Source organism: Cynocephalus volans, chromosome 7 (genome assembly GCF_027409185.1).
Source record: "Cynocephalus volans isolate mCynVol1 chromosome 7, mCynVol1.pri, whole genome shotgun sequence".
NCBI lineage: Eukaryota > Metazoa > Chordata > Mammalia > Dermoptera > Cynocephalidae > Cynocephalus > Cynocephalus volans.
In genome coordinates, this window is record NC_084466.1 from 152,115,993 (window position 1) to 152,130,979 (window position 14,987).

At 48.2% G+C, this 14,987-nt stretch overlaps 1 protein-coding gene across 1 annotated transcript in view; it reads left to right on the plus strand.

The window, feature by feature from the left end:
• Positions 1 to 6,064, plus strand: part of DMBT1 (deleted in malignant brain tumors 1) — a 61,444-nt gene extending 55,380 nt beyond the window's left edge. The window contains 5 exon segments of the mRNA XM_063101613.1: positions 831 to 1,219; positions 4,069 to 4,313; positions 4,316 to 4,340; positions 5,491 to 5,507; positions 5,898 to 6,064. Coding sequence (XP_062957683.1) covers positions 831 to 1,219; positions 4,069 to 4,313; positions 4,316 to 4,340; positions 5,491 to 5,507; positions 5,898 to 6,064 — 843 coding nt within the window.
• The last annotated feature ends 8,923 nt before the right edge of the window (positions 6,065 to 14,987 follow it).

The following is a 14,987-nucleotide window of genomic DNA, read 5'->3' on the forward strand; positions in this document are numbered from 1 at the left end:
AACCCTGGGGACAGAGAGATGTTTAGTCATCATCCTTTCCTTAAGAAGCTCGCAGGCCCCAGGTGTAAGGTTCTCATCCCTGGAAAGGTCATTCTCAAGAGATGGTAGGTACATCCAATAGCACAAGAGTCCATCTTCTTCAGAATTTACTGTTGAGTGGAAAGCACAGTAGGAAATGGCCCCATGGTCCAGGGAGGTGGAAACGCAGGGTGGAACAGGAATTGTTCTGCTGTTGCTGTGGCCCACCCTGTTGTTCAAATTAGCCTCTGGGAAAGTGCCTACCTTAGAGGTCAAGACCTGCTGCGGTTATAACTCCAGATCTCTGTGGCTTCCAGCTCCCACAGCTTCAGACACCAAGGTACAATGGCTACCAATCAATCAAAACAGAAAACACTTAAAACTAATCCCACCAAGCCCCTCATCACCAGTGCTCTCTGCAACAGCAATTCTCAAAACACATTTTGTTCTGAACCCTGAACCGTGGAGTCCAAACAGCTAGTTATATGGCAGCATGAGGGATAATCAAACACACCCACCTTGCCAGAGGAGCTCCCAGAGGCTCCAACAGCTTGCCCACGTTGTGGGTCCCCCTCCCCCACCGGTGGTAGAGGAACAGGGAAGTGTGAAAGGAGGGGAGTCTTGCTAGGTAAGCTGGGCCTCCAGCCCAGGTAATAGAAGCCATGGGGGAAGGTGTGTGCCATCCCTGTGTGGTCCTCAGAGGGTTTGGATGTCTTGCTGAGTCACCTACCTCTCGTTCTAACCCAAATGAGCAATGGGATTCCCTTAGCAGGTGACATTTGCCTGACAGATCTCCTGCCTGCCTCTCCCAGGTAGATAATGACACCATCAACTATTCCAACTTCCTCAAAGCAGCTATTTCAAGTGGCATCATCAAAAGGAAGCCGGACCTCCACATTCACATCAGCTGCAAGATGTTCCAGAACACCTGGGTCGAAACGATGTACATTGCTAATGACACCATTGAGGTCAAGGAAGTCCAGTATGACAATTTTGACGTGAACATATCCTTTTACACCTCCTCTTCATTCTTACATCCCGTGACCAGCAGCCCGTACTACGTGGACCTGAACCAGAACTTGTACCTTCAGGCAGAAATACGCCATTCGGATGCCTCTCTGGCCTTGTTTGTGGACACCTGTGTGGCATCTCCTTACTCCGATGACTTTAGCTCTTTGACTTATGATCTAATCCGGAGTGGGTAAGGACTGTCTTAAGGGGATGGGCTCAAACCTTTACCTAATAGCTCAAACCAAAAGGCTTGAGGAATGCAGATTTTGGTTAACTGAAGTTCCTGGTAATTCAAGTTTAACCAGATCCCTTTCTACATGTAGTAACATCCTGTGACTTTTACCTTTTGAGGTGCTTTTAGGCTTTGTCCTGGACCACCCCCCAATTATCATATAGGGAGATGGGTGTGTGGAGCATTGAGTGACTCACCAGTGGTTGCCCAGCAGGTTAGCAGTGAGCTGGGATTAGACTTCAGGTGACTAAACTCCAGCCTTAGTGTTAAAAAGACCTGTTAGTAGTGGAGGTGCATTGATTTTTGGAGTAGACCAAGGTTGAAATGCCAGCTCTGCCACATGCCAGCTGCATGACTCTGGGAGGCAGACACACTGCTCTGGTCCAGTTCCTCACCTGTCAACTGGGGAAAGCGATGCCCACAATATCAGGCTGTGGGAGGATTGGATGAGAAACAGTAGGTAGGGTGCTGAGTGCAGATCATGCACAGCAGCAGGTCCACAGAGAATGTTGCCCCAAAGGCAGCAGGAGGTCCTTGTGACCTCCACCAGCCAGAGGATGGAAGTTCTCGGAGTCCATGATTCCAGCCAAGCTCAAGAAGTGCGGAGGTGATGCCAGTGGTGCCTGGGCTGGGGTCAGATGGTGCCCAGGCTGGGCTGTTCTACCATAGTCCAGCTCGCCTGCATGTCAGCTAGACGCTCTGGTCAGGTGGGGTTCGACTCTTCTGCACTCAGGAGGGGGTCCTGAGATGCCAGGTGTGCAACTCTAATCCCCACTCTGCAGTCTCCGCTGGTGGCTATGTACGGCACTTGTGGGCTTACAGTGTAGACCTCGGCCCATCGTAGCCATTGTCTCCCAAGAGAGGTTGTAATAACAGAGTAAGGGTTTCTGCTAGGATTCGGAGGCGGGGGATTAAGTTTTTCTTTCTGAGATACTGAAAACAGCATCTCTTTCTTGGCACAATCTGAACATGCGTCAGTTCAGTAAGAGGGGTCAAGGTTCATCTTGTTCAGTCTATGCAGTTGGTTCAGATCACTGCAGTCCCCTTATAGCTAAGATGGGGGGGAAGAAGCTTAAGCAGGTTCCCTGTCCACAAATAGCAACAAGGTGGTATTTGAATTTATGTGAAATGATTGAAATTGACACAAATGAGTGAGTGATTTAGTTCTTCCCTGCCAAAGTATTCTTTTTGGTCAAATTCTGCCATTATACAAGGGTACTTCAAAAGTTCACGGAAAAATAGAATTAAAAGACAATTCGAATCTTTCCATGAATTTTTAAAACTGCGCTGGTATATGATAATGCAATTTGCTGGGAGGAGGGGGATGTGCATGTGGGGGTAGGTGTGTCCTGACTGTACCTGGAGCACACGTGGCCATCAACCAGGTCATCCACGTGGATGCCCATTTTGCAACCTGCGGCTTCAAACACGCCCTGCCCAGGCCCTGCCCACACATTCTCTTTGTTTGGTCTGCTGGAGCTCAGTTATCTTGCAGTTTTTTTTAATTTATTTTTTTATGAAACGTATTGATTATACATACTTATGGGGTACAGAGTTATATTCAATACATGTATACAGTGTGTGATGATCAAATCCGGGTAATTAGCCTATTCATCATTGCCAAAATTGATCATTTCTTTGAATCTTGCATTTAAAAAAATCTCCCCAAGTGATTCTGAAGTGCAGCCCGGGCTGTGCCGCTCTGGCCTCTGCAGAGCCCCTGACTGGTGGGATTTCATGCGCAGTGCAGTGATCGCCCAGGAAGCTCCTGCGTCACCCCGGCCTCCTTACAAACGCCCCACCCCGAACAAGCCTCTGGGTATTTTCTCTCCCATCTGGGCCTCTGAGTGGGCTGCTGTAAAAAACAGAAAGCTTGGTACTTGAGAGAATCTGAGTTGAAAGTGGAGGGAGGAAGGAAGCTCTGGAAGGCAGAGGGCGAGCAGACCCCGGGCCACATTTCCAGGCAGAGCCGGGCTGCGCTGGCAACCACGCCCATCCACCCAGGAAAAGTTTCCATCCCAAGCCCCCCGGGCCAGTTTTCCTTGCTCCCCACGTCACTTGAAATGCCACCACTGTACATGCACATGGGTTAGGGGAGCTGCTGGGAGGTCGTGGGAGCTGCACCTCCTCCACAGCTCAGTGCCATTGCTCTGAGCAGGCTCTCAGGTTACTGTCCTTCTAACCCCGCTGAGGTGAGGGACCTGGGGGAATAGGAGGAGGTCGATATTGAGGTGGGGGAGGGTACTGGTGGGTACACAGGCCAGTGTGGGAAGGACAGCTGCACAGGGCCCAGGGCAGGCTGAGGAGGGTCAGGAGAGAGAGGCCCTGGAAGAGGGAGAGCCGAGGAGGTCAGCGGACACCAAATGTACCCAGAGTGCGTCCCAATGTCACCTTGCCCGGCCCTGAGACCAGGAAAGAGAAGAAGTCATTTTCTTTCCTGTCCTGTCCCCGAGCCCTGCTCCTGGCCTCCAAACTTGAGCTACTTCCCCGACTCCCCTGGTGTACCTGGGACCACTGAGCACATGGTCATTGGGGGACTGGGCCCCAACGCACTGTGCAGTATGCAGCCTGCTGGTCCATCTGGAAATCCCTGGCGGGGGGATCTGCTGCTTAAGGATGCTGGTGAGGTGCCAGAGCTTCTGGGCCTTGTCTGATCCACATGTTCGGAAGGAAGGAAGGAAGGAAGGGAGGGTGGGCAGGTGCAGGAGGCGTGGGCAGCGAGGACGGGGTTCCATGCCCGGAGCAACTCGAGTCACCAAGAACCGGTGCCTTGGCGAGAGCTAACAGGTGCTTTTCTCTCCTTCCAGGTGTGTGAGGGATGAGACCTACCGGTCCTACTCCCAGCCGTCACCTCGCATCGCCCGCTTCCAGTTCAGTTCCTTCCACTTCCTGGACCGCTTCCCGTCCGTGTACATGCAGTGCAAAATGGTGGTGTGCAGAGCCTACGACTACTCTTCCCGGTGCTACCAAGGCTGCATAGTGAGATCCAAGAGGGACTTGGGCTCCTACCAGGGAAAGGTGGACGTCGTCCTGGGGCCGATCCAGCTGCAGAACTCCCATGCAGAGAAGAGGAGCCTGGGTAGGTGGTTGCCCTCAGATCCCACTGCCCACTGGGGCCCAGGGCCATGGCTCTTGGGGACGTGTGATGTTGCTGTTGCTGTCATATTCCACCTCAAATTGAGCACCTGTTATGTGCCAGGCACACTGTGCTTCACCCGGTCATATGGAGTTAAATGAGACCTGGTTCCTGCCTTCCCCCAAGGCTCATGGTCTTGGGGAGACCCATGTGTAGAGTGTGGTCAAGAGAGTTCTGACCTGGGACTCAGGTGGACCAGACACCTATATCCTCTGGGCTCTGGACTCCCAGAACCCATGCTGTAAATGAAAATGTTCTTACTTACCTCTTAGGATGGTTGAGAGGGTTTCAGGAAATAATGTTAAACTGCCTTGGCCCCTGCCTGGTACAAGTCATAGGGTGCTTGGTGAATGGCAGTTTTTGTTATTGTTGTTATTGTCACCCATATTAAAACCATGAATGATAATATTATTCCTCATGATGACAATAACAGCAAAGCTGTAACAGCAGGTGTATTGAAGTCAGAGTCTGGGCGGGCATGGGGACGCAGGCGGCACCGGTTTACTCTGGCCGCTGGCAGGTTTGTCACTGCACAGCCATCTCGTTGTCCGCATCCAGGATGGGGAGCTTAACTTCTGCTGTGCTGTTTTGTCGTGGGTGTGGGTGAGGAAATGTTGGCAGAGAGATTCCTAGGAATTCTGGCCCAGCCTGGGGCCGGGTCAGCAATATGGTGGCCATGATGATGGAACTAGGGGTGGGGCAGCAGTGGTTGTCACAAACCCTCCCCTTGGTCAGGTCCCCCTCTCCCCTGCCCAGGGAGCATCTTGGACAGCTTTCTCTTCATGCTCCAGTTTGTGCTGTCCCCATGTCCAGCTGATTCTAGGCTCTTTTCTCATGTATTCAGTCATTCAGTGCACATTATTAAAGGCCTATGATGGACCAGGAGGCACATAAATAAACAGAAACAGATCAAAGTCACTTCCTTTGGGGAGCTGACCCCCCAGTGGGTGGAGATGCAATTTAGAATAAGTCTCATGCATGGTACGTCCAATTAGGTCAGAGCTGTGGAGAGAGGACCTCAGGGAGGGGCGATGCGGCACGGGGGCCCTGGGGACAGTGCTCACCTCTCCCCTCTCTGTTCGATTCCCTGCAGCCGCAGCAGTGGCTCAGGTCCTGGGTACTTCTTGCCTGGGACTCTTGTAACCATTTCCCAACTGATCTAAAATGCCCAACTCTCTCCCCTCCCAACCATCTGCAGCCTCTGGCCAGGTTTGTTCTCCCAAAGCCCAGCTCGGAGCTGCTGCTCAGAAAAGTTTCCCTGACTCCCCTTCACTAGCAAGACAATGTGAAATCTCTCTAGCCCACCTCTCAGCTGCCCTTTGAGGTCTGGCCTCAGTTTCCCATTTGGCTCTTCCTTCTTCCATTTCTTTATCCTGTCCCACCCACCAGTTCTGATTGCTTTCACCTGGCAGTGGGGGCACGGCCTTCACTGTCTCCCTCTCCTTCTGCTGTGGGCTCTGTCCTGGTCTCAATTCTACTAACGTTGTCTCCTTTCCTCAGACCTGTCGGTGGCAGACATGGAGGAGTCGGCCAGCTCCCAAGGGAGCTATCACAGTGCTGCCCTCTCCGCTGGGGTCTTCTTGGCTGTGGTCCTGGCCGTGGTGGCCTTCATGCTGGGGAAGAGGACACGCCCCGCCAGTGGCCAGCCCCCGAGCACAGGGATGTGAAAGCAGGACATGGCGTGCAGACATGGGCTCCATGTGCTCAGTCAACCGAGATAGTACAGAAAAAATGAGGGTGCAGAGCATGGCACCCAGCAGCACCTGGACTGTTTACCATGGCACAGGTGTATGGTGGGGTGGGTTGAGGTGAGGGTGAAGCACTGGGATAAAATGTCCAGGTGGACAGGTGGGTGCCATATGTAAAATCCCACATGCAACTGAGTCAAGCTAGCAGCGACAGCTTTCTCTAGATTGAATTTCTTTTCTGACTTTTTATAAACTAGCTTCCTAGGCCTGTAATATAAATCTCAGCCTTTCTTTATGATATGGCAAGCTGAATAAAGAAACTTTTTCAAAGCAAGTGTTTGGTCAGTGTGTCTGGCGGCTCATCTAAGTACTGGATCCCTTTAAATTAAGCAGAGAGGTAGGATGGAATGTCAGAAGGAATGATCCAGGGCAGGGAGTTCTGCCCTGTGGCTTCCAGAACCTCAGTGTGTTTTGTTCCTGCCCGAAGCAGGATGTGCAGGACAAAGGCTGGAGAAAGACGAGAATGCTAAGTGCATCCTACTTTTTAGTGCCTGGGATTTAAAATCAAAGATGATTGCTTCCATTCCTCCAGGTATCCACATCTTTAGGTTTTTGACATCATATCCAGAACTGTGGGCTGGTGAGGATCCAGGGAAGGGATCCTCAGGGCCCCTAGGACTGGAGTCCTGTTTGCACGAGGTCTCCAGGGAGAAATGCATTGAGAGGTGACCCAAAGAGCTCAGAAGAAACAGGGCAGCAGCTTCAGGGGAGACCCCAGGACAAAGGATGAAGAATTCCAACAGAGACTTGGCCACAGCTGCCAGCTCTGACTAGGGCCGACTGAGAGCTGCCCACCACCTGCTGCGGTGAGAAGACTCCAGCCTGCAAGGGATGTGGGGTGAGCCCCTGAGCCCCACCGGGGAGGCAGAGGAGCTGGGGGTCCCAGAGGCTGTCTCTTGCCATCAGTGCCCACACCTCCCCTGCCCTTGCAGGCTGGGGTGGTGGAGAAAAACCTTGAGGATCACTCTGTAATGATGAGTCTGCCCTAAAAAGCAATGACAATGCCATGAAATGCTGTCACCAGCCTGGCTTTGGATCTGGGCAGATGTGGAAGAAGCGACAATCTAGAGCTGGTGTGTGGGGCTCAAGATACTCATTCATTCATTCCAATGGATGCCAGTCCCAAGCCAGGCTCTGTGCTTGGCGCTGTGGAAGTAGAGAGGGGTCACACATGGTCCTATCTTTATAAAGGGGAAACTTATTTCCCCCTGACTCTTCCTGGAATCTTGTCTGTCCTTAGGAAGAGCCCCCAGGAGCCAGTCATCCCTCATAGATGACCACCGTGTCCGGACTCACTCTTAGCCATGGACTCTTGGCAGGTGCCTCGTGCTGTACATGTTCAATGAATAGGTGTGGTATGGCTGGCTGGGAACACGTCTCCTGTGTAGGAGCTGGGACTCTGGCAGTGGAGGGCTGAGTCAGATTACAGGGCAGACAATATCACCGGGGTGGTGCATGGGGGACTATGCATCTCAAGGGAGGAGGTGCAGTGGGTGAACAGAGCCAACATCTCATGGCAGGCATGAGGCTGGAGGGCCCAGCCAGGTGGCTGGCTATTGGGAGCAAGAGAGAGGTCCAGGTGACAGGCAGAGCAGAAGGCACGGCCACTGGTGACAGGGGCTCTGGGCTGAGGCTGTCAGAGTGTGACCGAGGGCCCAGTTACAGAGGACATGGAGAACCAGGCATGGTTGGGACCCACTGTCTGCACAACATTCACGGGGAGGGGAGGGCTGACACCGGGCGGTTGTGATTTCCAGCAATTGAGGCTGTGCTTTAAGGCAAGGATGCTCAGGTCCAGCTGCTACTGCCAAACTGCACCCAGAACAGTTAGGTCAGAATCTCCGGGGTGGCCTGGACATCGATGATCCAAATGCTCCAGGAGGTTCACATGTAGCCAAGATTGAGAGCCACTGGCTTAGGGCTCCTTAAATACCTCTGAAAAGAGCCCAGTTTGTGCCCTGTGCATGAGAAGAAGTGAAGGCTACAGGTTCCTGCTGTAAAGATGGGAGGACTCTGGGGCAGGGGGCCAAGAAGACTTGCCCTGAGTGGTCCCCAAAGATCCACTTACCATTTTGAAGAGCTATTGGATTCAAGTCCCAAAAGGCCATCTCAAAATATCACTTATCTCAGGTGCCTCATGTCAGCTCATTTGAATTGCCCCAACATAGGCTATCCACAAAAACATGCCATGGAGGAAATGCTGGTTAAGTGTCTCTTACCAGCAGGCACTCAGACATGCTGTGAAGTCCAGTCCTCCTGACAGCGGTGTGGCCACCACTACCATTCTCACCTGGCAGGGATGGAAACAAGCGCAGAGATGAGGTGGAGCGGGGTACACGCAAGATTCCAGGCTGCTGATTCCCAGTGTGGCATTTTCCTCTTCCCTTTTCCATCAGCCTGAGGGCACCAGGAGCCCTGGAGGCCCGGCCACTTATGGGCTTTGCACATAGTGCTACTACTGACACTCTCCTGTCTGCAGCTTGTGTGGGGGGTGGGGACCAGGTGCAAAGGAGGGGTTCTCTGGAGCGTGGTGATGTCTACATCACATCTACACTCCAGCTGGGTCCTGGTGGGGGGCTCCTCCCTGCATCCTGACCTTCAGGACCTGCTCAGAGCCCTGTGACCCTGTGACTCAGCAGGGTGACTGACACCCAGACACGGTGCCTCAGGGGCCAGCAGAACAGCAGGGCTGGTCACATGGCACCTGTTTTGAGATGTCCCCTGTTCCCTTCTGGAGACAGAGCCTGCCTTCTAGTCCCTTCCAAGCAGACACGCTTCTCTTCCCACCACCTCCTGCCATCCCACCTATGGAGGTCAGAGGGCGCTGTGGCTCAACCGATGCCATTTTGTTCTTGGGGAACTTGTTACTTGTTTCTTTTGGGTGTCAGTAGTTGTCTATTATAGGTAGCTGTTCCATAGCTTTTAGCTCTAATAAAAGACTGCTGTAAAAGCTTGCTACTTTCCTCTTTCCTTAGCTTCCTGAGTGGTCAGTAGCTCCCCTTATCATTTGGTCCCTATCACAGGCTAAAGGCAACTGCCCAGCCACCCTTTGGGATCCTGTCCCCTCCAGCCCTGTTCCTGGCTCAAGGACCCCTGGAGTTCCCAGCATGTGTTCTGCCCAGATCAGGGACTCACATCCTCAGCAGGTTTGATGGCATCAGAGTGGCTTCCAGCCTGCGCTTATGGGCCAGACTTAGCTCATGGTCATTTGCTCCAGGGGCAGTGGGTCTGACAGTGTCTCCTCTCAGCTGACTGTGTTGTCTTGAGACACATGGTATCTGTGGGAGAGGCAGCCCAGGTGTGTGCAGACAGTGACATAGTCACCTCTGAGAAGTCCATGGCTCAGGAATGCTACATTTCCAGAAATTTCACAAGACCATAATTAAAAAGCCGTTATTAAAAACTGCATTATAGCAACCTACCATTAGTAAGTTATATTAAGAACAAAGGTAATAAATACTCAAAACACATCACATTCTGATGATTTGGCTCCATTTTACTATTATCTTTGCCAAGCTTATTCACATCTATTGTATCTGTCGGGTGGAAATACTGTGTACTACTGAGTGACTGCCCATCTCTTCCCAACCCTACATACTGTGGTGCCATTTTGGTAGCATAAAATAGCCATGGGGGCAGTATTTATGCTATGGAAATCATACCAAAAATAAATGTTCCCCCATCCCCAGAGCCTATTGATAAATATTTCCCAGCACACCACAGCCCCCAATTCACCCAGAAAAAGACAAATACGCTAAGAGAACTTGGCAGAAACCTTCATTGGGTTGTCATTATGTTGAAATTTCTCCATTAGCCTTGATGTTATGAAAAGTGGGAATAAAGACCAGCCCATGGAGCTGAGGATTGCCCATAATGGAGCAAAATAAGACGAGGCCCAGGGTTTCCTTTTGATTTTTCTCACATTTGTAATTAGGTCTGTACATAGGTGCATAACTCCTTCCTGTAACATAGTGGAGAAAATTGACATCATTTCGACTGTTCAACAAAGCAATTTTTTTTTTTTTCTTTTTTCATGGCTGGCACTCAGCCAGTGAGTGAACCAGCCAGTCCTATATAGGATCCGAACCCGCGGCAGGAGCGTCACTGCGCTCCCAGCGCTGCACTCCCCCGAGTGCACCACGGGCTCGGCCCCAACAAAGCAATTTAAATCCCCTTGTGCTCACGTTTATCTTTTACCCACACCTTAACAACTGCAGCTCAGTAGGCTTTATACCCAGAAATGATGTCAATTTTCTCCACTATGTTACAGGAAGGAGTTAGGCAGAAGCCGCAGCTGTGCCCTTAGGATGGAATTGTGTAGAGGCTGCAGGGGAGAAGAGGGCCTTGGTGGCCCCCAGGCCAGTAAGACCACTAATAGGGTTCTTGTGGACCCACATAGGAGCGAGGAGTCATAACAATGAAAAAAAGGAGCCACTCAGAGGCCAGTGAGTCATCACAAGGGCCTGGAGTGTGGCCTGTCCCATGGGAAGTGTTTGCAGCATGGGCGGTGGACCTGCTGGGAGAACACGGGGGCACAGCAAGGACAGCTGATCTGCACCCCAATCAGCACAGAACCACTCAGAGGAGACTCATCAGGAATATAGAACTGCAGGAGGTGCAGTTTGATGAAAAGACTCAGGCCCAGACTAGAGTTTCTATGCAACCCAGGTGCACTGGATTTCACTAGACCCAGAAGTAGCTATAAAGTCAACCATTAAACTCTGAGCTGCACAAAAAGCCTTTCCTAGGGAAATAGCAGCAAAGCAGCAATTTAGCTCAATCACAGAGCTCAAGGACTGGTCCCCACAGGAAGTTCCCCCATTTTAGAAGTAAGCAAAGGACAACAAATTAGTTCCAGCACAGAGTTTAAGTCGTGAGAACAGCAAATAATCCAACACAGAACTGGAAGAAAAAAAGTACCCACAACCAGAGACAAAGTTTGATATTAACTAGTAAAGGTCTCATTTCACCAAAGAACACATGTAACACCTACAAAGACTGGAAGTCCCCTGGGCTACCAAGACAGAAAAGGCAGAGGGCTGGGGGTCTCAGCAATGCCCCCTGATACCTACAACCAGTCCATAGGGTGTGGAATGAGGGCCTCAGCCACATACCCCCGATATGTGCAACCACCCCACTGATGACCACCAAGCTGCCACAGGAAGTGCCCTGGGCTCTCCCGAGCTGGGGTGGTGGGGGGCCTTGGGCCTCAGCCATGCCATCCAAACACATGCAACCAGCCCAGCGATGACGACCAAGCCTCAGCAAGAAGGGCCTGGGTTCCCCAGCTGGATTGGTGGGGGGCAAGGGCTTTTGCCACACCCTCCTGACATCTGCACCCAGCCTGGTAATGACCAAACCACCGCTGGAAGCCCTCCAGTTTTCCCTGTGGGAATGAAGGGGGTGGCACAGGTCTCAATCCCACCCCTCTTCCTTCCTCCTTCTTCCATCCCGTTTCCTCCCCCTTTGTCCTCTCCCCCTCCCTCCCAACTGCTCCACAACAACATCCTAGAATGCAAAAAAAATAATATTAATAAAACTACATTTTCTTTTTAAAAAGTATTTTAAAAGGCAACGTGGAATAATAACATAAAATAAAAAAACAGGTTATAAAAGTAAAAAACAAAACAAAACAAAAGAAAACCCTCCCCCTCAAAATGGACCTGTGAATCAAAATTTAAAAACACCCGATTAATTGAATGCTAAGAATGAAAGTCAGCAAAATCAATCAGAACACAAATTCACTCCAGATTAATTTGTTTTGCAATTTTTTTGTTAAGATGAAATTCAAATAGTGTAAAATCAACATTTAAAACTACAGAATTCAGAAGCATTTAGTACTTTCAGAATGTTTTGCAACCATGACCTCTGTGCAGTTCCTCAACATTTTCATCACCTCTAGTAAACCCACTGAGCAGTCATTCTATTGTCCTCTCACCCCAGGTTCTGGAATCCACCAGTCTGCCCTCTGTGTTGATGGAGATATCTATTCACTCTACATTAAAGAACTTTCCTGTACAGACTTCACTAAGAATATTGAAAATGATAAAAGGTATCATTAAAGGCATAACTTCAGTTTTAAAAAAAATTCATATTGAAGTAATTTTAAACTTACGGACATGTGCAAGAACAACACAGAGAACTCTCATATCCCCATAAGGCAGATTTTCTCTGTTAGAATCTCACTGCATTGGCTTGAACACCTTCTCTCCATCTCTATTTATGCTTATTTCAATAGTCTTTTTCTGAAGAATTTGAGAGGAAGCTGCAGACATGGCAGAATTAGCCAACATGCATTTCCCCCAAAGATACCATTCGGCATCACCACAGATTCCAGAAGTCAACCCTGATAAGAGTTGCACATGCACCCTCCAGGTTGGGCCACAGATGCCATTTAGGTTCTGCCCACTATACTTCCAATGTCTCTGTCAGTTTTAGCATTCAGAATTCCACTGAGAAACACACATTGCATTTAGTTACCAGGTCTTTTCAGGATCTATCCGTCTGTAAGAGACTTCAGTCTTTCCCTGCCTTTTATTTCCTTGGTAGTCTGTGGGATCCTCCTAGTTTGGGTCATCTCATATTTCCTGTGATGCATCAGGTCTTGTGTCCTTGGCAGGAATATTACAGGAAGGATGCTGTGCTCTTTCAGGGCATCACATCAGGGGCATGTGATGTCCACCTCTCCCTACCTGTACTGATCTTAACCTTGAGCACCTGCTTATGTTGGTGGCTGCCAGGTTTCTCCACGGCAGAGGCACCATCTTTCCTTTTGTAATTTGTTAGCATTCTGAGATTTTGCCAATATCATTTTTCTGTTTAAATCTTTACCCAATAGCATTAGTTTCTCCTGACAGCTTCTGCTTGAGTTCGGACAAATTCTGCCTGAATATCTCTGACATCTAATACAGTTACCAAATGGTGATTTTCTATTTCTATCATTTCTTCACATTTATTAGTTGGTGTGCTACTGTATGGAAGAGTTTCTCCTTTTTTGCTATTTTATTGATTATTATAAATTTATTTATATAGATATAGACTCATGGATTTTTATTTTATTCAGTGGGTTGTAATCTATTATTGCCATTGTTTTATATTCAATTTGTCTCATGTTTGGGTTGTTGGGGATCCTTTAAGATGGCTCCTGTGTCCTTTTTACATGTTCCAATCATTTATCGTGCACTTCCTTATTTTCTGGTACGATAAGATGTTCCAAGCTCATCTTGTACTTTCTTGCTTCAGCTCTTGGGATCAGCCATTTCTCCAAGGAGTCTCATTTCCTTTATGTGGGGCATGGCATTTAGAAACCAAAATCTGATGTTTAGTGTGCTCTTGCTACTGGAACATCACTGCTTCTAGGCCTTCTCTGTGGGCAGAGCTAGAAAATGTGTAAGTGTACACATGTGCATTTGCACATATGTACGCACATTCATCTATAACTATTTCTGTATCAAGTGTACGTATGCTTATGTATATAAGCTTATATATATTTACGTCACTATGATAACTAATTTTAATCCATTTTAGTTCTTTTGATCTTTTCTCCATTTTATGTTTTTAAGTGCTTTTTTTCATTAATCTCAATATACTTATTAGCACAGTAAATTTACTTATTTCTTTAATGTACCAATCTTCCAACAATCTCAACTTTTTTCAACTGCCATCTGAAAGTTTCACACCCCTAGTCTCTTCTGTTCATTACACATTGTACACAGGTCTTGAACTATCGCACTGTAATCTATAAATATGTACAATTATTAGTCAATTTGTGTTGAAAAAAAATGAAATCCTTCACGTTTACAAATTTTATTACATAGATAAAATTGTCTCATTTTTTAAAAGATAAAATCTACCAAAAACCACATAAGAAGAAATATTCTATTTGTTTAGGCCTATAACTATTAAATAAATTGAATCAATAATTACTAGCCTTCCAAAACAGTACCTGCCCAGCTGGATTCACTGGAAAATTCTGTCAAACATGTGAAGAAGAAATTGTACCAAGTCTCTACATTACCTTTCAGAAAATAGAAGCAGAAAAAAACACTCTTCAATTCATTCTATGAGGCCAGCACCACTTGAATAACAAAATTAGACAAAGACATTACAAGAAATTAGACATCTATATCTCTCATGAACATAGATAAAAAATTCCTCAACAAAATATTAGCAAATTGAATTCAACAATGCATGAAAATCATTATACACCTGGACCAATTTATATTTATTTTAGGTATTCAAAACAGGTTTAACATTTGAAAATCAATTAATGTAATCAATCGCATCAATATGCTGAAGAAAAAACATCACGTAACTGTGAGGTCGCCGAGGAAGGAAACGCTAGCCAGGTAAAGGAAGAAAAGATTTTATTAGCAAGTGGCAAACAGACCGGCAGGACTGAGCCAAAAAATGGCATCAGCACCGAGAAGCAGTTGGGTGTCTTCTTTTATAGGGTTATGATTGGCATCTGGCCTAGCCTAGGAAGACGGTCACAATGCTTCATTTCAGGTACAGCTTGCTCATGGGAACAGAGACTTGGGAAGATAGAAACCTTGGTGGGGGGAAGGCACAAGCAGTTATAATGTTACACTCTGGGTACAGCCTGCTCAGCCTGCTTGTGCCATCAGAGACTTAGGGAGATAGAAACTTAGAGGAATCAAACTCAGAGAAAGAAAACAGAAGGGTAGGTAAAAGTCAGGTTCTCAGTTCCAGGGACCTAACAATAACTGTGTCAATAGATGCAGAAAAGCATTTGACAAAATTCAACACACATTTATGATAAAAACTTTCAGTAACATAGAAATAAAAAAGAACTTCATAACTTGATGAAGAATATTTACAA